At 49.4% G+C, this 25,408-nt stretch overlaps 1 protein-coding gene across 6 annotated transcripts; it reads right to left on the reverse strand.

The window, feature by feature from the left end:
* Window positions 1–460: 460 nt before the first annotated feature.
* Window positions 461–24,376, reverse strand: TARBP2 (TARBP2 subunit of RISC loading complex). Of its 6 annotated transcripts, none has more exons than XR_008316369.1 (10): window positions 23,637–24,089; window positions 22,236–22,405; window positions 19,683–19,788; window positions 18,657–18,746; window positions 17,013–17,085; window positions 14,996–15,113; window positions 12,355–12,482; window positions 8,981–9,173; window positions 6,714–7,120; window positions 461–649 (listed from the first exon to the last, which is right to left on the reverse strand). XR_008316369.1 is itself a non-coding variant. In XM_053297091.1 (9 exons), exons 1-9 carry the CDS (start codon window positions 24,233–24,235, stop codon window positions 6,963–6,965), a joined length of 1,098 nt encoding a protein of 365 aa, XP_053153066.1. In that variant the 5' UTR covers window positions 24,236–24,376; the 3' UTR covers window positions 1,961–6,962. The 6 variants fall into 6 exon arrangements, 4 of the variants coding, with proteins under 4 accessions (XP_053153066.1, XP_053153065.1, XP_053153064.1 ...); XR_008316370.1 differs by lacking the exon at window positions 461–649 and adding an exon at window positions 7,694–7,906 and having other exon boundaries at window positions 6,989–7,120; window positions 23,637–24,092; XM_053297091.1 differs by lacking the exons at window positions 461–649; window positions 23,637–24,089 and adding an exon at window positions 24,174–24,376 and having other exon boundaries at window positions 1,961–7,120.
* Window positions 24,377–25,408: the final 1,032 nt, after the last annotated feature.

Raw genomic sequence — 25,408 nt, forward strand, 5'->3', positions numbered from 1 at the left:
TCAGCCAACACCGTCAAGGCTGCCTTTCATATTGTATAGCAGCCCTGGCAAGTCCCTAACCCCAGTGTTCCCCTATGCAGAATGTCAGCCACTCTTGTCTTCTGTACAAAGCTTCTTGCAGACAGCTGATGGATGCTGCTCCTTGCAAACTGAACACACGAACCGGGGCACAGCATTCTGCCCGCAGCAATTTCGGTGATCATGTCAGTTTGAAAAAGTATAACTGCTATAGTGGAAATAGTAGTCATGCACATCATGCACATTTATGTTATCTCTGGCCAAGGGCTGTTGCTTGTATAACTGGCTCCATCTTTAGAAAAATAACGGGGGAAGGGTGGGGTAGGCATGACAGTGGTTGACAGGCCCACTAGCTAAAAGACGGATGGTGTGTGTGGAAAGAGCACTGTGGGTGTCACTGTGGGTAGGCCAGTGGGGCAGGGGTGAAGTGCACATCTTGCCATCAGTCTCAGAATGCAGCACTTTTCATTACTATAGAGAAAAGCAATGCAAACATTTACATAGGTATGTACATAAATATGATGCACAAAGCTTTTCCTGGGTTGTGCCATTTCAGGCTGCAGGTGGTGGTGGGGAAGCTGCATGCTTGAATGTTGCCCCATGACCGTCAGGGAGGGGACGGAAACCTTTCCTGCAGAAATGGAAAGAATGAGAATTGGACTTCTGCAGTGGTGGTGGTCTGGAAGGGAGATTAACAGCAGGCCAGATTCCTCTGGAAGTTCATAAACAGGGCATGGACATGAAGGTGAAGGTGACCTCCTGTGCCCAGAGTTGCCTGGTGTTTCGAAGTTTTTAGAAGCCATCTAAGTGAGTGGCCAAAACGACACCTTGTGGCAGTGGTTTTCGTGGCAGTGAATAAGGCAGAGTGTGTATATAATCTCCCCACTCCACCCCAGGCAGCCCTGTAAAGTAATCTTGCAAACATTATTTGGCTTATTCACAGAACGCACCACTCAGTCAAAGGACTGCTAATGTTTGGAAGTGGAAATGACTTGGGAGGTTTGGGGCTGAGAGTCTATTCTGCTTTCTACTCGGTTTTCTGTCTCAGGCAAGCCACTAGTCTGCATCTCATTTAAGATCCTGTTTCCAATAGCGGCCAGCCAAATGCCTCTGGGAAGCTTACAAACAGGGCAAGAGTACTACGGTCTTACAGCAGCAGTGAGCATGAACTGTCCCCCTTTGCTACGCAAGATTACATTTGGATGGGTGACTATCCATCCATCCATCCATCCATTTGATTTCTATACTGCCCTTCCAAAAATAGCTCAGGGCGGTTTACAGAGAGAATCCCTGGTTTGTTCCAGGTAGGACTGGGAAAGACTCCTGCCTGTAAACTTGGAGAGCTGCTGCCAGTCAGTGTAGACAATACTGAGCTAGATGGATCAGTGGTCTGACTTGTAAAAGCAGCTTCCAATGTTCCATGAGGACAACAGAGTCCCCCTGTTGTTTATCCCCTGCAGCTGGTACTCAGAGGTATAATGTCTTTGCATGTGGAACTTCCATTCAGGGAAGTTCATGGCAGATAGGAGGAACTTCCATTGCTAGGGAAGGTAGGATGACCTTTGGGTGGGAGGTGCCAAGGAAAGGGAACGTGTGGTAGGAGTGGCATGGCAGGATGGATGGAACTTGTTGCACTCCTCCCTTGCCTTTGGGAGGCAGGAACCAATCACCCCAAACTCCCCACACTTAGAAACTCGGCATATCAGGAAGGATAGGCCCCACTCTTTCTCCCTGCTAGTTTTGTTTGTGCAGGGATGTCTTTTAGGTTGGACAGCATTCAAATGGGTGATCTTTCTATCTGCAACATGAAAAGGCATAGCCCATGAATAGCTTTAAAACTAAAGGTCTGTCTTAAGAGCTTTGGAACAATGGTCAGTGGGGTACAGTTTTACATTAATCCATACTGATTGCTTTGAGGGTCCAGCAGGTAAAAGAAGACACCTTCTTATTAAAAAAAAATCCAATTGATTTATTGCAACCCCCAACCATGGCTAAATTGATCAGTGCTTGTCCACCCATAAAAAGGGGGACATAAGAGAGTCACCGAGAGACAGGACTACCATAGCCTACAGACATAGTAGGCCAGCCACAGTACCTTTACTTACTTGGACTGGTGCCGGCATGTTAAAAACAGACACCTATGCCAGATCTACTCTACAGAGGGTGACAAAGAATATGTGTGTGGATGCTGCCTTCAGAAATCAATCTGAAGATCATTTTCAAAGTCACAAATTGCTGCATAACACGGGCTAGGATTCTTTTGGGAAAACAGTCACAGCTCTGTGAGTACCAAACCAATTTGGACATATTACACACCAAAACAAAGGTAATGATCGGTGCAACAGAATGTTATAAGGTTGTTCACATAAGCAGCCCTATCCAGACAGGGCTGCTCATAAGGACTGCTGGAGTAGCACGGGTTTTTTACCTGGGCTAAAAGTGAGGTAGAAGGGCACGTGTGCCCTTCTCTCTCACCCCTCCCGGTCATGTGGATGCTCAGACACCATAGAGGCAGGTGTAAAGAGCGCCAAACAGCCAGGAAATCCCCCAATGCACCGTGCTCATTGTGCAGTGCATTGTGGGATGGTGGAGGACTTCCTCCTCCAGATCCCTGGTCTGCCACTCGCTGCCCCAGCACTCATGTGGGCACATGAGCGGCAGAGGGACGGGGAGCAGCAGGACCGTCTGCCAGAAGGCAAGTAGGAACCTGCCTCCCCACCAGCCCTCCCCAGTAGCAAGTTCAATGGTGGTGTGGACAGCCTTAATAGGGTAGTGGAACCCTATCTTTGACAGGTGATTTGCTACAAGAGCTCAAGCGGGGGGGGGGGGCGGGCGGACCTGGAAGTATGGAGGGGGGGGGGCGGGATATGGTTTCAGACAGCACTGCTATTTTAACCTTCCTACATTGCTAATTCAAGCCTATTACATATTTGTCAGACAACTCATTAACTACCATTTGATGTATGGCATGTCCAAATCATATTGATGACAACGCTAGGACTGTCGATAGGAGACACATCTATTCCCCTCACAACAGGGGCACAAGGCAGAAGCTCATGCTACAAACAATATCTAGGTAAATAAATAAATAAATAAATAAAACACACAAATATGGATTGTGCACAAACATGTCCAGTTATGTGAAGGTTACAAGGTTTACAAAATAAATCAACTTCTAATAATAATGGATCATTAATCCTGTTGCTTAATGATGAGAAAATCATGAGGATTGGAACAGTGGATGGCATCACAGCCACAGGCAGCAGCACATTTCAAATCATGTTCAAAACAAGTGCCTTTTGCCACATTGCATTTTGTTTTGCACCCACATGTCACTAGTTCCAGACTAGTGGTCAAAGGAGGCAAACTTGACCAGACGACTTATAAGACACCAGACTTCTTTCAGGCAGTGATATCTTCAGAAAGAATAGCTTCTATAACAATTTTAGGTCCTTGCCATTACGTCACTGTACAGCAGGGGGAAGAAGCTGGTATGAGCAAATGCAGTTTCAGAGTGCCATCTTTGTACATGGAGGGCTCCGTGTGTGTTTCAATTACCTCAAAGCAATTCGCAAGCCCATGGAAAATACTGGCTTGGATCATTGTAGACAGAATCTGGTGTGTATGCATGCACACATGCTATGTTGGAAAGCAAAGCATATTCTCACATGGTTTGTGCACATATACCGACATATGGCACACACAGTGGCCTGTGTTGGAGTCATAGCTGGTAGCCATAGATCCTGACTTCTATGTGGAAGTCAAAAAAGCTATCACAAAGCACAGTGGATACTTTCTGGTGTAGAGGTTAAGACAATGGAGATTGCCGGGGGGTGGGTAACATAAAACCTGATGCAAGCACAAAATCAAAGATATCACAGAAAACTTCAGTGCTCAACACATTGCCAACCCCAATTCTGTGACGCAGACTACTTAAATGAGACAAGTGGAGATCTTACGGACTTCATACCAGCTGCAAGGGATGCCAATTGGACATTGCACCTCAAAGCATTTGCCACCACGGTTCACAATTCATGAGCATACAAACTATGCTTATTGTATATCTCGCTGATATGAAAGAACTTGAGAGTATAGCACCAGAGATCCATTGTCAGTTCAGTGCTGGAAATTTTGTGGTGAAACCAAACTTTTTTTTAAAAAAAACACTCTGTTTAGGTCACGCAACAGAATGGAAAAACAACATCTGCAAGGTACACAATGGAATCATTGGCACTGCACAAAATGACCAAGCCAGGCACCAGTCTTGGATGAGCAATTGCACATTTCACAGATTGATGAAAGTCTATTCAGTAGACTTTCAGTTGAAGACGATGGTAATGAAGCTGCATTCATACAATCAGATGGTTTCCCTTCAAGACGGACACAGGATGCATAATTAAAATTTTAAAAAACCACCACAGACTGGCTGGAAAGATCTGATGTGTTCAAAGTATCATCCACAGCTGTCATGAAACCTAAGAACAGCCATATACCTCTGATCTTCCTAACAAAAGACATGGCCCCAAATGATATGACCAAAGAAATACTGATGGCTAAGTAGTGAGGAATACAAATTTCAGTCAGCAATATGCAGGAACAACTAATCAGAGCGATGTCCCACCTCACAATCCATTGAAAAAACATACCTCAAAACCAAACTAAAAGCCGTTTGCTTCATTGTACAAATCAAATGTTACTACACATCAGAATGTAGAGAAAATGATCAAAGTTGATGGTAAGCTCATGCAGAGGCCACTTAATGCTGCAGATGCTGACAGCAGAAGTAAACAAATTTCTGATGTCCTAATATAGGAAATATCTCCAGTGCCACTTTCACTTGCAGACTGGAGCACAGATAAACACACCAATAGCAGAGTTTATCCACCTTCTTACTACCAGACACTCCATGCAAGGTTCCACATTCTGATCTGAAAATGTGTGCATCAAGTCATGCACTGATTCAAGCCTCAGGGAAGCCTTGTGGATATCAGACCTCTAGAGAGTATGCACATCTTCCAGCATGTGGTACACTTCAGTGACCATACAGCCAGAGCGGATGTCATCTTTGATTGATATACTGGAGGATGTCACACGTTCCAAGTGAAGGGGCCCGAAGCATCCAGCCTGCATTCTCTCCAATGATGTCCTCATGATGAGAGGGGTAGAGCTGCAACAGCAATAAGAGCTGGTGACTAGTGTTGGCTTAACGAAATCCAATGGAGGGCAATCAAGGTAAGGGACACTGCCCCCGATCTTCAGGGAAACCATGAGGAGACTGACACAAGACAGACCCTTCAGGTTTGTGAGGCAGATGAAAGAGGTTATGAACAAGCTGTAGTAATCTACTCAGATACAGATGTTCTAGTTCTACTCTTGAACTTCTTGACCACAAAAGCAAACATGGATGACTGTTCCAGTCAAGACAACAAAGATGCACCCATTTTATACGCTGTAGCCATGAGGCTTTCAGAACCAGTGAAGAACTTGCTAAGCTTCTATGCATTAAATGGCCATGTCCGAGTATTGTCCTTCAGTGGTCACGGAAAGAAGTCCTGCTAGAAGAGGGGGGTGCGAGGGAGTGGAACTCACCTCATCACTGCTACTGGACAAGATGTGTGCTACTCAAATGCTGAGAGTAGTGTGCAACATGTGGTATCCCAGATGCCAAAACTATTTATCATTCTAGGCTACAACCATTTACCAAGAGCAAGATGACTCTGCAGATGCTACCCAGGCAAAAAGATGCTGTTGAGCTTCATGGTACACATGCTAATCACCGGGCAAAGATCCGGCTACCAGCAGATAAAATGCATTTGCCCTGAACATGCCAAGTCTGGTATCTGGTCAGTTGTCTAGACAAAGTTGCCTCCTTTGATCACTGCAAAACAGCAAGATCTCCTGTTTCTATCACAATCTGAAATGTGCTGCTGGCTGTGGCTGTGATGCCACTCACTATCCCAGTTGTGTTGCTTAATGATTTTCTTACACTCTTTATGCAAGAGTGTTATGTTAATTTATTTTGTAAACCTTGTACCTTAAGATAATTGAAAATGTATGTTTGTACACAATCCATATTTCTGTGTCAATTTGTATTTAGATGCGGTTTGTAGCATGTGCTTCTGTCTTGGACCCACTTTGAGTACAGGTATGCCTCCTGTTTGCGGTCCTAACTTTGTCATTAGCAATCTGACTGGACATGCCATATCTAATGTGGCAGGTAATGAGCTGTCTAACAAGTAGTAGGGTTGAATTAGCTACATGAAAAGCTTAAAATGGCAGTGCAATGCCATATTTCCCTCACAATTTCCAGGGTTTCCCCCACTTAGAGCAAGTCACCTATCACACAGTTCCGCTACCATTTAATATTTTATAGCACCGCTCCTTATCTTCATTTTGGTGTATAATATGCCTAAATTGGTCTGATACTAGCAGAGCTGTGACCATTTCCCCAAAAGGCGGCTAACCCATGCCGCGCGGCCATCTGCAACCTTGAAAATGATCTCCAAATTCATTTCTGAGAGCAGCATCCACCCACACCTTCTTTGCCGCCCTCTGTGCAACAGATCTGTCATGGGCGCCTGCTTTTAACACACCAACACCAGTAGTTCATTTTCCAAGGCACTTCTTGAATGCTGGCTGGCTTACTAACGGGCAATCCCAGCCCCTCATGCTCAGGGTTACAAGCCTCCACAAACCTCCTCTGTGCTGCAGGTACAGCAAACCCCCTCCAAGTCTTGACTCCGGTTGGAAATGACAATCCTTTTCCTCCCCACAGGATATAAGAGGTGCAGCCCGACTGTTTCTCCCATGGGCCCTGCAAGTCGGCCTCCCGCTGCCAATTCAGGGGGAAAGGAAGCTGCTTCATTAGCAGACCAGAGAACGGAGACGACAAGCTGTTTGGGAATCCAGAGCTGCCCAGAGTCCTCGCTGGCATCAGGGTGCCCTCATTTGCCCCCTGCCATTATCTTGAGGTACTGCAGGGCATTGCGGGCAGCATCAGCACGGGCCGCGTGGCGGGAAGTGGCAGAGCCATGGCACACTGTGGTTGGCTGTGTGGAGAGCTCTACCAGGCAATGGTACAGGCCGCTCAAGCTCATCTCATCTGCGGGAAGGGAAAAGAAACGGCATCACCCAAGGAGGAAAAAGAGCAACATTTCTATTGATAGTCCACACTGTCCAGAGGACTCAGGGTAGGCATCAGCAAATGTACATTAAATGGACGAGTTGTTCCATTAAATTGAAGAATGCAACTCTGTCCAAATTCTGCTTCTTTAAACTGTAATGGAACCAGTAGAAAAACCCACAAGAGGAGAAGTATACACACATTCCAGTTCTTAATATCTGAGTGCAGGGGGTGGATGGGTCAGTCCCTGATGTGTCAAAAACTGATGTAACTATGTCACCAACTGCCGATCTTGTCCTTCCTACAGGGCAACTAGTCTTCTGCGGCTGTTGTGAAAGGGAATCGGTTCCAAACGATCCAGCAGTGGGCAAGGAATGAAAAAGGTTACACTCCATCAGATGTAAATACAGTGATTCAGTTCCCTTTAATGGAGAGAGGGGCATTCCAGCATTCTCAGCACATGACCAGAAAGAACAGATGAGGGTAGTTACAGCAATGGCCATCAGCTAGGTAGAGCACTGCTATGATCAGAGGAAATATACCTCTGCCTACCTGATTCTAGAGACAAGGAAAGACATTTAGCGTCATTTTGCCTTCCTTTTGTGATCTTTCCTGGGCCATCTGGCTGACTATGCTTGGAGGGCAGTGCTGGTGCAGTGGTGTGGCTCATGTGAGCAAGGAAGTCCTTGGTTCAAATCTCGCCTGTGCCTTGCACTGACTAAGTGGCCTTAGGCAAACCACTCTCTCTCAGCCTCTGTCTCCCATCTGCAATATAGAGATGATGATACCAACTTATTCCACAGGCTAATTGTAAAGAGTCTTGAAATAATGCAGATGAAATGCTTTGATCATCCTAAAGTGCTATATAAATACTTGAGATTCTTAATAGAGAATGCTGAGCCAGGAGGACTGCTAGTCTGGCTGAGCAATGCTTATGTTAGGGGTGAGATGAATAAGAGAAGAACCTTAGCTCTGTGCAGAGAGGAGGGTCCTCAACTGTTAGAATGGAGAAAGCGACAATAGCTCAATCAATAAAGCAATATGGAGAGGTGCTTCACACAAGCCGTGCGAAGCGCCAGATGGGGTTTGGCGGGGAGAGCGGCCTTAGCCTGCTCTCCCCGCAGATGAGCAGTTGCTCGTTGCTGAGCAGCCAGATCAGCTGCCCAGACGAATGGCTGCTCCAGTCGGGCGCTGCCGGCCGTGGCTCCGTTGGGAGCTGCGGGGGGAAGGGGAGCGCCACTGTGCAGTGCCCCAGCCCCCCGAACCCCAGAAAGGCACCACACAAATGTGCGGTGCCTTCTTGGGGTCCCCCCTCCCCCCCGAGTATGCCAGCCGACACACGACTGAAAAAACAAGGTGAATGGAGCGCTCACTCCGTTAACCTTGTTTAAGGGGGGGGTTGTTAGGTGGGCTGGCATGTGGGGGGTTCCCACAACTGATCAAAACCAGGCTGGGCTCTGTTAGTCCAGTTTTGATCAATTTTGAGAATAGCTTCGGAAAATCCTCAATAAACCATGTATCAGGCCAAAATTAAGGCCGCTAATACTGAAGTCCTGCCTCGAAATCTAGGTTAGGTTGTTGACATAGGATCTAAGCTCATCTAGACATCTGACATGACAATTGAAATGTGGGCAGTGTTAAAACTGGCGTGGCTCCATCTGTTTTGGGCTATTTGACCACTCTGATTGTAACTGGAGAACCTTAAATTCATACACTTAAATCAGTGAACAGGCAGACATTAAAAAAATCATCATCATCATCATCATCATCTCAATGAATAGAATTCCTCCACCCCTATATGGGAAGACACCCTGCCCACTCAGCCCACCCTGCACTTACCAATATCGAGGTAGCTGATATCAAAGCTCTGCTCTTCAGAGAGCTCCTGCAGGAGGCTGCAGAACCCAGAATTAAGCACCCCCAGTGGGTGGCTTTTCAAGTGCAGGATCTTCTCCCCAGCTGAGTTGCGCAGGGAGTCCCAGGTGCAGCCCGACCCCCGACCCTTCACCCCATCCAGTTTGTTGCCTGCAATCTGAGGAATAGGAAAGAGGTTTTTAGAAGAGGACCAGGCCCTTCCTCCTCCCCCTCCTCCACAGATGTCTGCAAAACAACCACCCCTGCCCTCCCAGAACGGAAAGAACTGCGCCTCAGAGTCCCTGTCTTGGCCCTCCATATCAGCTCAAGAGCCTCACAGCTCAAAAACACCCACTAAAGGGTGTGTGTGTGTGTGTGTGTGTGTGTGTGTGTGTGTGTGTGTGTGTTGTGCCTATCTGAGATGAGAGAACTGGAGAAGTGAAACAATCAATTTTTAAGAAAACACACAACCAGCAAAATCTATAGTGTGACTGGGGCTTCCCGTCATCCACCTCTACCATTTCTGCACGGAGAGCAAGATTCCTACCAACATCTAAAAGTGAGCAACCAGTGATGAGAGCCCACCAGTAAGAGCTCAGTCCTCCATAGGTTTCCAATGACTGTACCAAACACCTGAAAGGTGGCACTAAGACCCAGAGAGAGTTGGATTTCACTTTGGACAGTATAAAAGCAGAGGAAGGAACTTATTTGGGGCTGATGAGAGCAGTTTGAAAGCAAGGTGCTTGAAAGAGTGTAGCTAGCCACCGAGCCTTTACACTTGATACTGAAACTGGGCTGAGACCAAACGAGTGGTTGACAAGAAGCTGTCTTATGCAAAATAACTCCGGGCTCTTTAACTGAGACTTCAGGTAAGAAACACCCGATATATAGACACTTTCCAATATAAGCTGCAGGGCGAAAGCTGTTTCTCTTGCCCAGCAATATGTTTGCCTGGGAAATAACAAGAGCTGGTACCACATCACATCTGCTGCAGAACAAAAACCTGCCCGGGTTATAAGTGGGTTGTCACAGGGTGGCTGGTGAGGTTTGTGGGCTCTTGCCCTTGTATTTTCCCAGGGGAGGAAAAAAGAAAGAACACTGGAGGTGGAGTTGAGGCTTCTGTGGGTCACAAATGGCTGCACTCCTTCCCAATGGTTCCTAGTCCCCCTTTGTTCCCTGAGTCTATGATATCTACCCTCCTTCACTCACGTTTACTTGCTAGTGCGTCCCCAGTTCTCTATATTTTAATGAGGCTAAAGTCCTGGCATACCAAGCTTGCTGAGCTCTTCTGCTCTGGATATCCCACCGAGATGGCCCTGATCCGAGTTCTGTGGACTAACCTTGGAGCTGCAGCCCCTCTGTTCACGCTGCACAGCTGCCTCCTGGCCACCAGGCTGCACCTGCTCCAGCCCTGTCCAAAGCGGCTGCGTCAGGTGCCTTCAGACTACAGCCCTGCCCCAGATTCATGCAGCCTCTGCCACTTGCCAGGCCTGATAACACAACAAGGATGCGAAGGGGAGTGTCAGGTGGCTCTGGCAGGCCAGCTGCCTTCCCCTGGGCAGGACTGCATCCACTACAGGGCACACTGGACAAGTACTCATTCATTCTCCTGGCCCCTTCTGCGGGCCTTTCTCTGGCTGTGTATAAACTGCTTGCAGTGCGTGTGTGAGAGAGTGAGGCTCTGAGGCTGAATACACCACCTCCGGAACCTTCGTTTTCTTCTTCTTCTTCTTCTTCTTATCAAGAAGTGCCCATCCTTCATGTTTTACAGAGACGAGAGCAGAGATGTGTTTGCCAGGCTGGCTGAAGTCTCAAAAACAGTGAGCATCCAGTGAGCAGGGAATGAGAGGCCATGATGTGCTTCTTAAAGCCACTCTCATGGCTGCTACTACTGCCTGTCCCCTTCATCTACTGCCTGCTCACCCCCCAGTTCTCCCCACCCACCCCCCAGCACCACCACTGCAAGACTCAAGAGTACTTGTCTTGCTACTGAGCCCGACAGAATGCTGCTTAAAGCAGCAAGCACTACACTGGGGGCTTCGACTTGGTTTGACGATCCCTCCTTTGTAATGCAGAGCTGAACAATCACTGTACTTCCAGGGGCTCAAACACAAAATCTTATTCTGGCATTGCCTACAGTGCTAGGTGTCAGAAGTAGGAGTGGAAAACTCCACCCCTGCTTCAAACATTAAATGGCCAAGCAGGTGGGCTGGGAAGGTGATGGGCATTCTGGGGACGCTTATGTCCCAAAAGCAATAACTGTTGCCTAAACCAGGGATTCTCAGCGTTGGGTCCCCAGATGTTATTGGACTTCTACTCCCATAATCCCCAACCAACGGCCACTGGGGCAGGGGATTATGGGAGTTGAAGTCCAATAACATCTGGGGACTCAACGCTGAGAATCCCTGGCCTAAACCATTCCTATATCAGGCAGCAGCAATATAGGAAGATGCTAAAAGGCACCATCTCATACTACGTGGGAGAAGGCAATGGTCAACCCCTCCTGTATTCTGCCAAAGAAAACCACAGGGCTCTGTGGGCGCCAGGAGTCGACACCGACTCGATGGCACACTTTCCCTTCAAACCATTCTAGGGCAATAGGGCCTTCTGTAGGAATAGCGTTTTCTGCTCCAGTGCTTTAGCATTCCAGTTCACTCTAGCCTACCAGCAGTAGCAAGCAGAGGTCCAGCTTGACTTCACAACCATCAGCAGAGCAGGATGAGAACACAAAAGGCAAACCCTTTTTGCACATGGCACTTCTTGCCATGCTTGGTGTGTGACTGTGAAGCCAGTCCAGAGCTGACGGTGGTCACAACCTCCAACTCCCAAATGCCCTACTTGAATAGGCTCAGGGGTCCCACTCCCTTGACATTCGGCAAAAGGACAGGACGATGGAGTTGGGGTGGGGAGAATGATACCAGACAGACTGCAAAGGCTGTGCTAGTTCCCCTGTAACTCCTCCCACCACGGACAATAAAGGATGACTGCGGAGTGGCTAAATCCCGACTTTTTGCTAGCTGCCTCTCCCATGGCACGACAAAATAAACAATCATCCCCAAAGCAAGACACTTGTTTTGGAGCAAGTCTGCCCACCAACAAAGCCTTTAAAAAAAAATTCCCAGCATGAGGCTAGGAGAGAACTGATAGCAAGTATCTGGGTGAGAAGCCAGATGGTTGATGTCTAAGAGCGGGGAAGACTGAACAGAAGACTGGGTGGAATATTTGCTTATAAGGTTACTTAATTGGCTCAGAGCAGATGTCCAGCATAGGTGTCTCTGCAGAGCCTGATGCACCCCATTAGTGGGCACAAGCCCGTTCAAGGCAGCTGCTCTGATTGACTTCTCCTTGCCCAAACTCACAATTGAGAACTGGTCTTCCTCCACTTCAGCCTCATTGCCCTCTCGTGGGTCCAGAGGCACATTATGGATCCGCACCAGCATCTTTGCAGCAGCATTGCGTTTGGCCAGTTTTTTGGAAGTACCGCTGCCTGGAGGGAGAAGAAGAAAGGGTGGAACAGCAATTTAGAAGCTGGCTCAGCTATAGGAAACAAATCACAGGAGCCGTAGGGAAGAAAAGCAAGGAGATGCATGATTACGGGGGTGCTACAGGGGTCTTCCCGCTACCTTCCATGCTTCCTGTCTCCCATCAAGTTCAAGCACTGCTTTGAATGGCTAATTAGTTACATAGGCCCCCAGCTCCTCGATCAGCCTTATAGCCCTGCCCCACCCAGGAAGTGCAGAAGTAAGCAGAGGTGAGATGGGGCTTTGCCCCTATTACTTTAGTTAAAGGTTAGGTATGAGAACAGGGTAGCCCTGCCCTGGACCAATAGGGTAGGACTGGGCCCCGGGGCTCCACACAAGCCTCGCTTCCTGGGTTTTCCTGCTCCTAACCTGCTTAATGGCACAGCAGGGAAATGACTTGGCTAGCAAGCCAGAGGTTGCCAGTTCAAATCCCCGCTGGTATGTCTCCCAGACTATGGGGAACCCCTAGATCGGGCAGCAGCGATCTAGGAAGATGCTGAAAGGCATCATCTCATACTGCGTGGGAGGAGGCAATGGTCAACCCCTCCTGTATTCTACCAAAGACAGCCACAGGGCTCTGTGGGCACCGGGAGTCGACACCGACTTGACGATACAGTCTCCCTTTACCCTGCTATGGTTGGTCATGTGAACAAGCGTAATGTCTGCTTTACTGCAAGGCAGGCCTGCACAAGCAGTGACCTGTGAACTAAGCGCAGCCCACCAGCCAAGCCCGGTTGCCTGCCAGGTGCTCGACAACCCATCTAGTCATAGGTAGACAGCAGAAACCAGGAGCTTTCCTGAGCCCTTGCTGGGCTGCCATATGTGGCTGATAGGCCACCAATTCCACAAGTCTGGTGCAGAACACATATAGCCCTGACTAGAGAGAGATTGTTGGTAGCTGCATATTTATTTATTTCACCCTTCCTCCAAGGAGCTTGCGGTGATGTGCAGCGCTCTTCCCCCATTTTATCCACATAACCCTGTGGGGTAGGTTAAGCTAAGAGGTAGTGACTGGACCAAATACCCAGTGAGCCTTGCAGTCAAGTGAAGATTTGAAGCTGGGTCTCCCCACTCAGACACTAACCACTGCACCATGGGGCTATTCTCACGAGCAGCAAAAATTGGGCTAGGAGAACCTAGCCTGATTTTTGCTGCTCGTGTAAACCACCAGGCTCTCAGGCGAGCCCGGTGGCTTGCAAGTGGCTCGCCCACTTTTGTAGCCTGCCCCGAAGTCCGGGTTTGCGGAGCAAGTGCTCCGCAAACCCAGGCTTCTCAATCGTGCATAGCCGCGGTAAGGCTCCGCACCTACTCATGAGAAGACCCCCGGAAGGGAGGCGAAAAGCCACCTCCCGGCTCCGGGTGTCTCCCCAGTATGCCTTGCGCACTCACACAGGGCATATTGGAGCTTCTGGGGGGGGGCACGTGGCCCCCGATCTCCCCAGCCCTCACCGGCTCCGTCACGTCTGGGCGGCCGATCCGGCCGCCCAGGGCTCCTGCTGTGATCGTCTGCAGGGAGAGCGGGCTTAGCCCACTCTCCCTGCTTAGCTCACCAAACCAGGTCTCACTGATCGTGAGACCCGGCTCCAGGAGTCCTCTCTAACCTTGGCTTGTTGCTCTCCCTCTATGTGCCCTGATAGATACATGGACCCAGGCCTCCAACTGCTTCTATGGGAAGTCTCCCATTCTAGTGCCCAGGATCTTGCAGATCCCAAGGCTGCTGGTGGAGGTGCAAGGAGGACAGGGAGATGAGTGGGGACAGCCGAGTAACGGGACACAATTGGTTAATCCTGGGTAGATCTTTATGCTTCAATGAAACCCTGTGATAGGGGTGTGCACCGGACCGCGGAGCTGCGGTCCGGCACTGGGGTGGGGGGTTCCATTAAGGGGGTGGGGGCTTTACTCACCCCTCCCGCGCTTTGCGGCTTTGGTGCCATAATTCTTAAAAAAAATGCGGCGGCAGAATCGCTCTCCGCCCACTCCTATGGCTCCGGGGCTCCTTCTTGTTTTAAAAATCAGGTGGCAGGATACTTCCCTGCCGCCCCCTAAGCCATTTCGCTTCTTTAAATCTCGCCCGGACCGAGTCCGACCACGCTCGGGCGGGCGGCAGCGAGATGTCCTTCCGCCCGCCCGCCCGCCCCCTTCCCTGCCGTCTGCGAAGTGCAGGAAGCCAAAGCGAAATGGCTTGAGGGGGCTTTGGGGGCGGCAGGGAAGTATCCTGCAGCCCGATTTTTAAAACAAGAAGGAGCCCCGGAGCCATAGGAGTGGGCGGAGAGCGATTCTGCAGCCGCATTTTTTTTAAGAATTATGGCGCCAAAGCTGCAAAGCGCGGGAGGGGTGAGTAAACCCCCTCCCCGCCCTTAATGGAACCCTCCACCCTAACCCTCCCGAACCAAAACCACCCCTTGCCCGGACTGGTTCGGAGGCCAGTAGAATGGCCTCCGAACCGGTCCGTGCACACTACTACCCTGTGATGCAGTACCTATTTCAATGAACCTCTCAACCCGGCAAGTCATGGTGAATTCCTTGCGGTGTGCTGGCCCTGATTCCTGGGTGACTGTGTATTCTGGAAGCCGCCAGCCTTTCTGCACCACCAGCTCCTGGAGAGGGAGAGGGAGAGAGACAGAGGTAACATCTGAAATGCACTCTCTCCTTCTCATCTGTGCCTGGATTCATGGAGTGAATGGAGGGTCAGGAATCTGCTACTAAAGGGGATGTCTCTAACCCAGCAGGCTCCCATACACATTTAAGAGTAAGGCCTATTAAACCCAGTACTACTTAATTCTGAGCATACACACACAGGATCAGGCCATAAGTGTAGCTGGAGGGAAAAGCAAGTCAGGATCCTTGTGTGGCCTAGAGTTAGGAGGATCAAGACAAGATCTCCAGGTTATTGGCAGCAGGTGCGGAGGATGATGAAGCAAAAACATAACACGGCACGTACTGTGCAAGTGTTAAAGTTACTGGGCAGGGGGGTCTACAAAAAGGAGCATTTCTTGCTGCAGTGGTGCAATGACAAGCCTACCCACTGCCCTGCCACAGCCCTTCCCAGCTGCCTAGATTACCTGCAAGGAATCTCTGTTCAAATGTGTGGAATTCACTGGTCTTCTGGAGGGATGTGAATGAGATGGAGTTCACTTCAGCACTGCAGACACCATGAGCCCTTTCTCACGACCAATGAGAAAGGGCAAGAGGATTCGCGGGGAAGAAGCCCTGAAGAGCTGAGCTCCCTGCACACAAGCAGTTTCTTTTCCATGGGTGGGCGGACTGCCCGCCCAGATGAGCACTGGCTGCTGCCGGTCGCTCTGAGAGTCGGGGTGCTGGGACACATCACCCCACCCCCTGGAGCTCCAACAATGCACCACGCAAGTGAGCAGTGCATTCTGGGGATTCCCCCTCCCCAAGAGTGCCACAGTCTGCTAGCCGTGGCTGACAGATGATCGGGAAAAACAAGGTGAAGGGAGTGCTTAACCTCATTTTAGAGGGTGGGTTTGGCGCTGCCGCCGCCAGGCCTGATCCCAGCAGTACACACGCGCGTGCTAAACTGGGCCGGGCTTCCTCTGCCCAGTTTTGCACGTGTGTGTGAACAGCCTACATGCATTGCTTCTTGCTAAAGGCCAATATCCTGTGTCCACACCCAAGTGCTTCTGCTCATATTCTGCAAGGCCATTCACACTACCAGTCCTCCCTGGGGTAGCCCAATCCTACCCCCATGGGGCTGGTTGTGTGTAGCACTGGGATTGCGCCTGATCCTGCTGCTCCTCCCCAGGCAGCCCAGTTTTGAAACCTGGGCTAAAACTGAGGTAGGAGGACAAGCGCGTGCCTCCTACCTCACTCCCCAGTCGCGTGGGCGCCGGCAGCCATCGAAACCAGAGAGGCTGGTGGGAGGAGTGTCCTAGCAAAGGGCAGACTTCCCAACACACCACGCTGCCTGCACAGTGCACTGTGGCTGTCTGGTGGCCCCGCTTCCTGCCTCCTGCACTGCTCGTCTGGATGCACGGTGCGGGGGGGGGAGCCCTGTTTGGCCTTGGATCCCTGCCTCCCCCCAAGCCCTGCTCATATGAACTACCTTTATGACTCCTGCGACTTCCTCTTCAATAGCAACTCCCCACACCAGGGAGACTTTGGGGGCAGTGTAGTGGGGGGAAGCAGTAGAAAAGCCCCATGCAGCATTCTGGATCTTGGATCGGTGTCTCTTTGTTCCTGGCTACAATGGATCAACTGGCTCACATTCCTCAAGCCATGGAACCTCAAGCCATGGAGCTTGCCAAAGCAACCCCAATATGGGCAAACAAGAGCAAGTTGAGGGATAAAGCCGGCGGCTGGTGAAGCGGAGTGCAAGTGGGGAAGGAGGGCAAGCCTTCCTCATGGTTACAGCGGTGTGTGGGCAAAGTGTTGACTGACAGCCTGGGAGCCCAATTCCCAATGCTGGGAGAGGAAACCCTGCACAGCCGGCATCCTCCTATGACACAAGCATTTGGGACAAGAGAGCTGCTTACCTGCAGGGCGCCCACCGGATTGCACTCTGACTGCTGCGGTGAGACTGGGGACTTCATATCCAATGGGGAACTTCTAGTTAAAAGATGACACAAGAATGGGTGGAGAGCTGGCCTCGTGGCAGCAACCATGAATTCTCCCCTTTGCTCAGCAGGGTCTGCCCTGGTCTGCATTTGAATGGGAGAGTACATTTGTGAGCACTGTAAGATATTCCCCTTAGGGCAGGGGTTCTCAACCTTGGGTCCCCAGATGTTGTTGGACTTCAACTCCCATAATCCCCAACCAAAGGCCATTGGGGCTGGGGATTATGGGAGCTGAAGTCCAATAACATCTGGGGACCCAAGGTTGAGAACCCCTGCCCTAAGGGGATGGGGCCGCTCTGGGAAGAGCACCTAGGTTCCAAGTTCCCTCCCTGGCAGCATTAGTGGTGTGCACGGAACTGCACCTCCGCGGTCCGGCACTGGGGAAGAGAACTCTTTAAGGGCGGGGGAGAGTGTACTTACCCCTTGAGCCGTTTCCCCCACTCCAGCGCTCCCATTTTTTAAAGCATTTGCGGCGGCAGTGTACGTCCCTGCCGCCCCTTCCCCTGTTCCTCGGCAAAAGGCTTCAAAAACCTGACTGTGCATGAGCAGATCATGCACGCGCGTCACGTCTGTGCATCGTGTACGCCATGTGCATGCACACACGTCTGATGTGATGTATGCGCGCGACGTGCACACGCACAGTCAGGGTTTTGAAGCCTTTTTCCGTGGAACGGGGGAAGGGGCAGCAGGGAGGTACCCTGCCGCCCCAAAATGCTTTAAAAAATGGGAGCGCTGGAGGGGGAAAAGCGGTGGGAGGGGTAAGTACACCCTCCCCCACCCTTAAGGTCCACCCCACCCCCGGCATCGAACCGCCGAACCAGCCCCAGTTCTGGACCGGTCCGGAGGCCCTTAGAATGGGCTCCGGACCAGTCCGTGCACATCCCTAGGCAGCATCTCCAAGACAGGACTGAGAGAGACTCCTGCCTGTAACCTTGGAGAAGCTGCGGCCAGTCTGGGTAGACAATACCGAGTTCGATGGACCAATGCTCTGACTTGGTATAAGGCAGCCTCCTATGTTCCTGTAAAGGATGCCTCTCAAGTCGCTGTGCCACCTGAAACAGCCCTGCTAAGTTAGAGTTAGGGAGGGGCAGGAGATCTCCCAGGGATGTAGCTCATAACAAAGGGTTGGAACCCATCTCACGATAGGGCAAGGCACTGACCCTGACCAAGAAAAGTTTAAGAGGAAAGTCAGTGCTAAAGTGAGTGGGCTGTGTGTGTGTGTGTGTTCCAATCAGAGGTATGCCATGCAGCCACAAATTGCCTGTACTTCCAACAGCAGACAATATCATCTTTGATTTTTGTCCTAAACTTCCAGTGTTTGGATGTCTGCTAAAAATAAACCCCCACCCTTTCTCCACCCACTTCTGCATTACTGCTTTGTAGTCTATGAGCAAAGTCATTTGGGAACAGAAGGAACAAGTATAGTGAATATCCTGACACAAGAGATATCAGCTGTTCTAATACAGCAGTGACATGCAAAGGGAAAACACAAGTGCACGTGAGCAATAGTCAGCTTTGGGTAGCCCACTCCTTGAGATTTAGCTTCTGTGTCTGTCCTGTTACCTGGGAGACGTGACTGGCAAGATGGGCACAGGCGAGGCGACTGGGGTAGCAGTGGTGGTCTGAGCCAGGGGCTCTAGAGAGAAAGGAGAGCTTCGAAAGACAAGGTGACAAATATTAAAGCAAGCTCAGTAGCAGAAGAGCATGCAGGGGAGCAGTTCCTGAAACATGAGACTGCTTCGTCCCCAGAACATGCATACCCACTTCTTGTTCTACAGAGATCCCCACCCCACCAACCTTCTCTCCATTGCTGGAAACTAGGCAGTAATGCAACATGCATAACCCTCCTAGTTCTATGACTGTGACTGCAATGCACAAGTTCAGAATTGTTATTGGAATGCAGCATCATGCAGATCTCAGCTTCCACACTTTAAAAAAAAACATCCCCTTCACCCATTTCTTTGTCTTGCTTTGAAATGTCTGTAAGATGCCTGGTGAGGTCTCTAAGCAGGGCGGGGTGAGATATTGTGTTCACCAAGGGGTGGGGGAGCTGGATAGCCTCTGATACCGAATAGTCCATGGGCTGGGGTTCTAGTAGAGTGCATAACCTTCCCTCTCCCACTGGGAACTGGTCTGAGATTCAGATTTAGACTTTACTTGGCACAGACTTGAGGCTAATACTGCAAAGATGTTGTCTTTTTCTTAAGTACAGAGTCTATACAGTCAAGTCTGTTTCCTGAACTTGACCACAAACAGCAAAAGACAACTAAATTGTGATGCCGTGGCATAACCACCATTCTGGAGACTTGCTCAGCCATAAAAGGGAAAGCAAGGTCAGATTAAGCCCCTTGCATTGCCACTGACCCTCTTCCCTGCCAGTTGTCTAACATGCATCCTCCCTATCAGCCAATCAATGGTGTATGTATCTGCTCCATTAATACCACCAGTAAGGGAGCTCTCTTACCTTGGTCCTAGGTGCCCACAAATTTCCTTCCACAGCAGAGACAAAGAGCAGTGGCTAGAGACACAAAATAAAAGCCCCTTGGGGTTCCAACCTTTTGTATAGTCTCCAGACCGTACAGCCCTCACCTGGCTTCCTCCAGGGGTGCTGGCTCCAACATGTTTCCTCCCTTAAGTAGCCTGAGTGCCACTTCGGCTGCTTTGTGTTTAGCTGCTTTTTTGCTAGGGCCTTGGCCTGAGAAGAGGAAAGGGAGAGGGAGGCACCTGTGAGAAAACACAGGCTGGCCAACCACAAATAGAGATGACATTTTTGTAGCCTGCCTTTCTTCAAGTGCGTATGATGAAGAAGATAAAAGCTTATACTGGGGAAAAAATGTGTTAGTCTCGTAGCACTTTAAAGGACCTTGTTCATTCTTCCAAGGGAGAACATATGGGGTGTTCTTTGACAGTGTTCCACCAGGGGTGTAGCTATAATTGGAAGTGGGGGATGGAGTTAACCGCTGCTAACTTGGGAAAGAGGCATCTTTTAATGTGGTGATTCTCTTTATGTAGCAGGGGGAGAGTAACTGGCCCAATCCACCGCCAGCACAGTACCTCCAGTGACTGTTGCCGGTGTCTAGCTTATGCTTCTTTTAAGACTGTGAGTCCTTTGGGGACAGGGATCCATCTTATTTATTATTTCTCTGTGTAAACCGCCCTGAGCCATTCTGGGAAGGGCGGTATAGAAATTGAATTAATTAATTAATTACATGTCCCGTGTTCCTGGGCCCCAGAGGGAGGGAAGGCAGGGGCCAACTTCACTTTTTGTCCCAGGACCCCCTCCAGCCTTGCTATGCCCTTGGCTCCCATACAAGCTCTGACCAGACCCAGATCTGGTTAGCTTCAGCAATGTGGCAGATCACACCCTGGGACTCACGAAGGGACGAGACTGGAATTTGGATGAAGAAGCTCTCACAGAGGAAGAAAACAAGTAGACAGAGGGAACTTTTGTTTCCAGGACTGGGTGAGTATACTGTCAACTTGAATGACAGATGGGTACCCCACTGGGTGAGAGGCATAAGGGTAGGAATGGATGAGTTTCAAGAATGTGGGGGCTTTTAATTACTATTGGCAGTCTTCTATAATGGCATATCTAACCTTGTGTAGATTCTAAACCAAAAGGTTTCTACATTTTTATCTATATGACTGTACAGTATAGCTACCTTTTTAGCCTACTTTCCTTAAGGAAAGTAAGCTTATGAGATCACCAGGCATTCCATGTGTGTGTGTGTGTGTGTATGTGTCCCTATCAACTTCACAATAGGAATGTGCACAAACCAGTTCAGAGGCCCTTTTATGGGCCTCCAAACTGGTTCGAACCCTGGCCAGCTCAAAGGTGCGACGGCAGGGGTGTGTGCATCCGCCTTTAAGGGCGGGGCAGGATGCACTCCTCCACCCACCGCCCGCCTGCTGTGTTTCCCCCGCTGGCATGCGATTTCTGAAAAGCCCATCAGGGCAGCAGCATACCTCCCTGCCACCTCGTTGCTACGTTTACCGGATATATCCGGAAGTACCAAATGCGCCTGCGTATGCACATGTCACACTCGTGCACATTGGGTGCGTGCACACAACGTGCACATGCTGGCACATCCAGTACTTCTGGGTATATCTGGTAAATATAGCAACGGGGTGGCAGGGAGGTATGCTGCTGCCCTGATGGGCTTTTCAGAAATTGCACGCCAGTGGGGGAAACATGGAGCGGGGGAGTACATCCTCTCCTGCCCTTAAAGACATCCCCCTCCGCCCCGGCCGTCGAACTGGCCCCCACTGGTTCTGTGCACACCCTTACTTCACAATGCATAGACCAATATGAACCAAATTGGGTACAGTTATAGCTGTACCTCAATGGTGTAGTTTGTGATTATGTCATCCACTACAATTCAAGATGGCAGATGCATGAACTTTTGAGGCACAAGTGGAATAACTTGTGAACTGCCTAACAATTTTCAGCCAAATTTAGTCCAGCTGAAGGGATAGAGCCCCTGGTGGCGCAGTGGTAAAACTGCCGCCCTGTAACCAGAAGGTTACAAGTTCGATCCTGACCAGGGGCTCAAGGTTGACTCAGCCTTCCATCCTTCCGAGGTCGGTGAAATGAGTACCCAGAATGTTGGGGGCAATATGCTAAATCATTGTAAACCGCTTAGAGAGCTTCGGCTATAGAGCGGTATATAAATGTAAGTGCTATTGCTATTGCTATTGCTATAGTGAAAGCAAAGCAGGAAGATTAGTTCTTACCAGAACTTCTTGTATTAACCTGCTCTGAGCTGTCAAGATAATGCAGGATAAAATGCTTAACAAAAAAGGGGAAATGTCCCTAGAAAATACAGGTACTTCTCTCTTCACTAAGCAGCAGTGGAAAGCCAACTATGAAGACCACCTAGCCCATGCTGAACCAGCAACTGTAGTTTGAAGGGGACCAGTGTGCTATGAAAAAGCTACCCTTTGAGTTGGCAATAAAATAAAGCAATAGGTAGTAGGAGGCCTAGTTCAAACACATAGCTGAAGAATCTTATTCACCCCATTCTAAGAGTATGAAGGACCATGGAAGACATGCAATCTCCCCCGGTCCCCCCCGTCTACCCCACACCATCCCAAATATTATCGATTGGTTCATCCAAGCACATGTTCTTTACCACAACTAACCGGTGCAGCTGATGTCACCAACAGTGACACGAAAAGTGAAGTTGGGCTGATGTGCTTGTCCCTCGGCTTTCAGTAGGTCGTATACAGGTGTCTTGCCTATGCGTGTCCCATACTCCTGCAGCAGGCTGATAGGGGTCTTCCCGGGGTTGGACGCCAGCATTTGCTCTATACTGAGGGTAACAAGGAGACAGAGGTGGAACACTGATGACTTGTGGTATTATAAATCACAAGTCAACACTATCATGCCAGGTATCCCTCTGTCCAACAGCATTTCTGTGCCTTCCATGATCCAATCCTCTGCAGCAAAGGATGTTATCTTCTCTCCCCATCCCTTTCACATGTCATCACTGGCAGGAAATTAAAATCTTCCACAGTGACTCTTCAGCTGTGGATCCAGAATGATGGTAGTCCTCTCACCAAACCACATGCACCACAGATTCCAATGAAAGTGCAGCTGGTGGACAAGCAACTCTCAAGAAATCAAGACTGCATTCAAGACTGCCCTTGCCTGCCTTTAATCAATCTGTTGTATTCATCCAGAATAAGACATTAAAACTAAATTAAATGTCTGCACCAGTTGTGAAGTGGGTTTTTGCCTTAGAATAAAAATATAATTTATTTTACTAGATCAAGGTCAATTTAGCCCAACATTGTATTTGCAACAGCAGATACAGTCTCTGGGCATTCACAAGGAAACTAGGAAAGTGATGGCTATCTCCTATTGGTGGTCTCCAGCATTTGGTATTCAAAGGTATACCCCCCTCTGTATATGGAAGTTCCATTTAGCTATAGTGGCTCATAATACTCCTACTGAAATCCATAGGATCCTTTGTTTCAGGTCAGCTCATCTGGAGTACAAGTATGTGATCTTGTGTATGTGACAAAACAAGTTTCTCTTTTATGCTACCTCCGAGTGGGGCTTACTCTAAACCAGGGGCGTAACTACTATTAGGCAAGGGGAGGTGGCTGCCTGGGTGCCCCCACGCCTCGAGGGGCCCCCCAGAGGCATGTCACATGACAATATATTGTGAAGTGTGTGTGTATGTATCAGCGAGGGGCCCATTTTAAAGTTTTGTCTCCGGGCCCACTCCAGCCTTGTTACGCCCCTGCTCTGAACAGATAAGTGTAGGATTGCATTGTATTATTAGTTTCTGAAAAAAGATACTGAGGATTATACTACACAGTTGCATTCCTATGTACTTGGGAGTAAACTCCTGAATGGGTAAAGTGGCATAAAACTGGTGTGGCGAAGGCAGCAATTCACCAGACTGCACTGCAAGTCACAAAACACTCCAGCCATTGCAAAACCAAACCATTTTGCTTTCAATTAACCAAACAGACAGCACAATCTTAGGCATATTTTTTGCAGAGGTAAATCCTACTGCGTTCAATGGGACTTACGAGTATAGCCCCAGTCTAGCTTTAGAACCCCTACAGAGAAGAACAAAATACATTTTCTTTATTCCCAGTTCAGTCTCACGATCAGAAGTGCAACAGAACATCGATTTCCATTCACAAGAACGTTCGGAAACTCTGTGTGTGTGGTTGGGAGGGGAGCCCTTTCCAACTACCTTCCCCTCTCCCTTCCATGTGGAAACACTTAAAGGAAAACTGAGGTCGTGTGAAAAGGTAATTGCACCGCTGCTCTTGATTTTGACTCTGTGCCCTAGCTGGTGCCAGCTGACAAGACAGATTACCCCCGCCCCGCTAGCAGAGCCTGGCTCCACCTGCTGTCCCAATGAACACCCCACGTCCGTGCTGGTGCTGTGCCCCCTCCCCGCCCAGGATCTGGCCCACGCGGGCCTTCCTGCTATCGTAGCAAGGCACTCCAAGAGAGGCACGTTGAGATGGGGTCACCTAGCAACGCAGCCCTAAGGGGCGGGGCGGGGTTCTCCCCCCGTATCTTAGCAACCACTCAGGCGGGGCGGGGTTATTCACCTGGGGAAGCCGCCGCAGCTCCTCGCGCTCCCGCAAGGCTCCTCCGCCTCCTCCTCGCTCATTCCCTCCTCCAGTCCTGCCCCGCCGCCGCCGCCGCCACAACGCCTGCCGCCCTCCAGCCCCGGTTACGATGGCTGCGAGAGAGGAAGCGACGGCCCCCTGCCGCCTCCAAAGCGGCGCGAGAAGCATCCTGGAAACTGGAGTCCACGCAGAGCCTTCGGCCACAGGGCGACAGTGGAAGAAAGACTGCATATCCCACAAGGCGCTTCGGCTGAGTCTTCTCGTGGAGGCATAGACAGGCTTTTCTGTCTCTCGGCTTGTGAACGCCTCGATTGCCCCCGCTGCACGCTGGGAGTAGTAGTCTTCTTGGACCCTAGGTTTTGTGTTTACCCAAGTTTTAGGGGGAAGCGGTCCTCAGCACTGCACCCAACGCTTTTCAGACTGGCTCCCGGCTGCAATAAAAGCCAAATTGCACTAGAGGAAGGTGTGCACTTATTTTATTTTGGAATTGTCAGTACCGTTTTTATTCTGCTAGGAAATTCAGAATGGCTAACAGCATAGAAATCCAAAATAAGACAATATTAAAACAATTATTATAATACTGCACTAATGGAATCAGCAAACCGCCCCCTTCCCCCCGACTCTTTAAGCAGCCAAGTGCCAGAAGGCCTTCACAGGGAGAACAGTCCAGAGTACTCGTTGCACAACAGGAAAAGCCATGCTACTTGTGCCCATACACATACCTGCCAACATTTTAGAATAAGAAATAGAGACAATGCCATAGCAAAAAAATAAAAAAATAATTTTAAAAAAATTACTCTCCCCACCCTACCAGCTGGGTAGGCATTCTGTGCATAGCTAGTAGATAGATGGCAACAAGCCAAAGCAACCATCTGATCTCAGAAAAGCAAAGTCAGTGCTCTGTCAAATAATCTGACCCTTTTCTGCAGGGATATATAAACTCAATAAATTATTATATAATCTGAAGAAATTATTCTGAAAAGCAAAATTAGTGCTCTCTCAAATAATATGGCCCTTTTCTGCAGGGATATATTACACACACTGCAGAAATTGTTCTGAAAAGCAAAGTCGTGCTCTGTCAAAAAATCTGATCTTTTAGGCAGGGATATAAACTTAATTCTGAAGCACGTGCTCTCCCAAATGAATCTGACCCATTTCTGCAGGAATATATATATAAAATGAAAAAAAAAATATTCTGAAAAGCAAAGAAGTCA

This window comes from Hemicordylus capensis, chromosome 2, assembly GCF_027244095.1.
Source record: "Hemicordylus capensis ecotype Gifberg chromosome 2, rHemCap1.1.pri, whole genome shotgun sequence".
NCBI lineage: Eukaryota > Metazoa > Chordata > Lepidosauria > Squamata > Cordylidae > Hemicordylus > Hemicordylus capensis.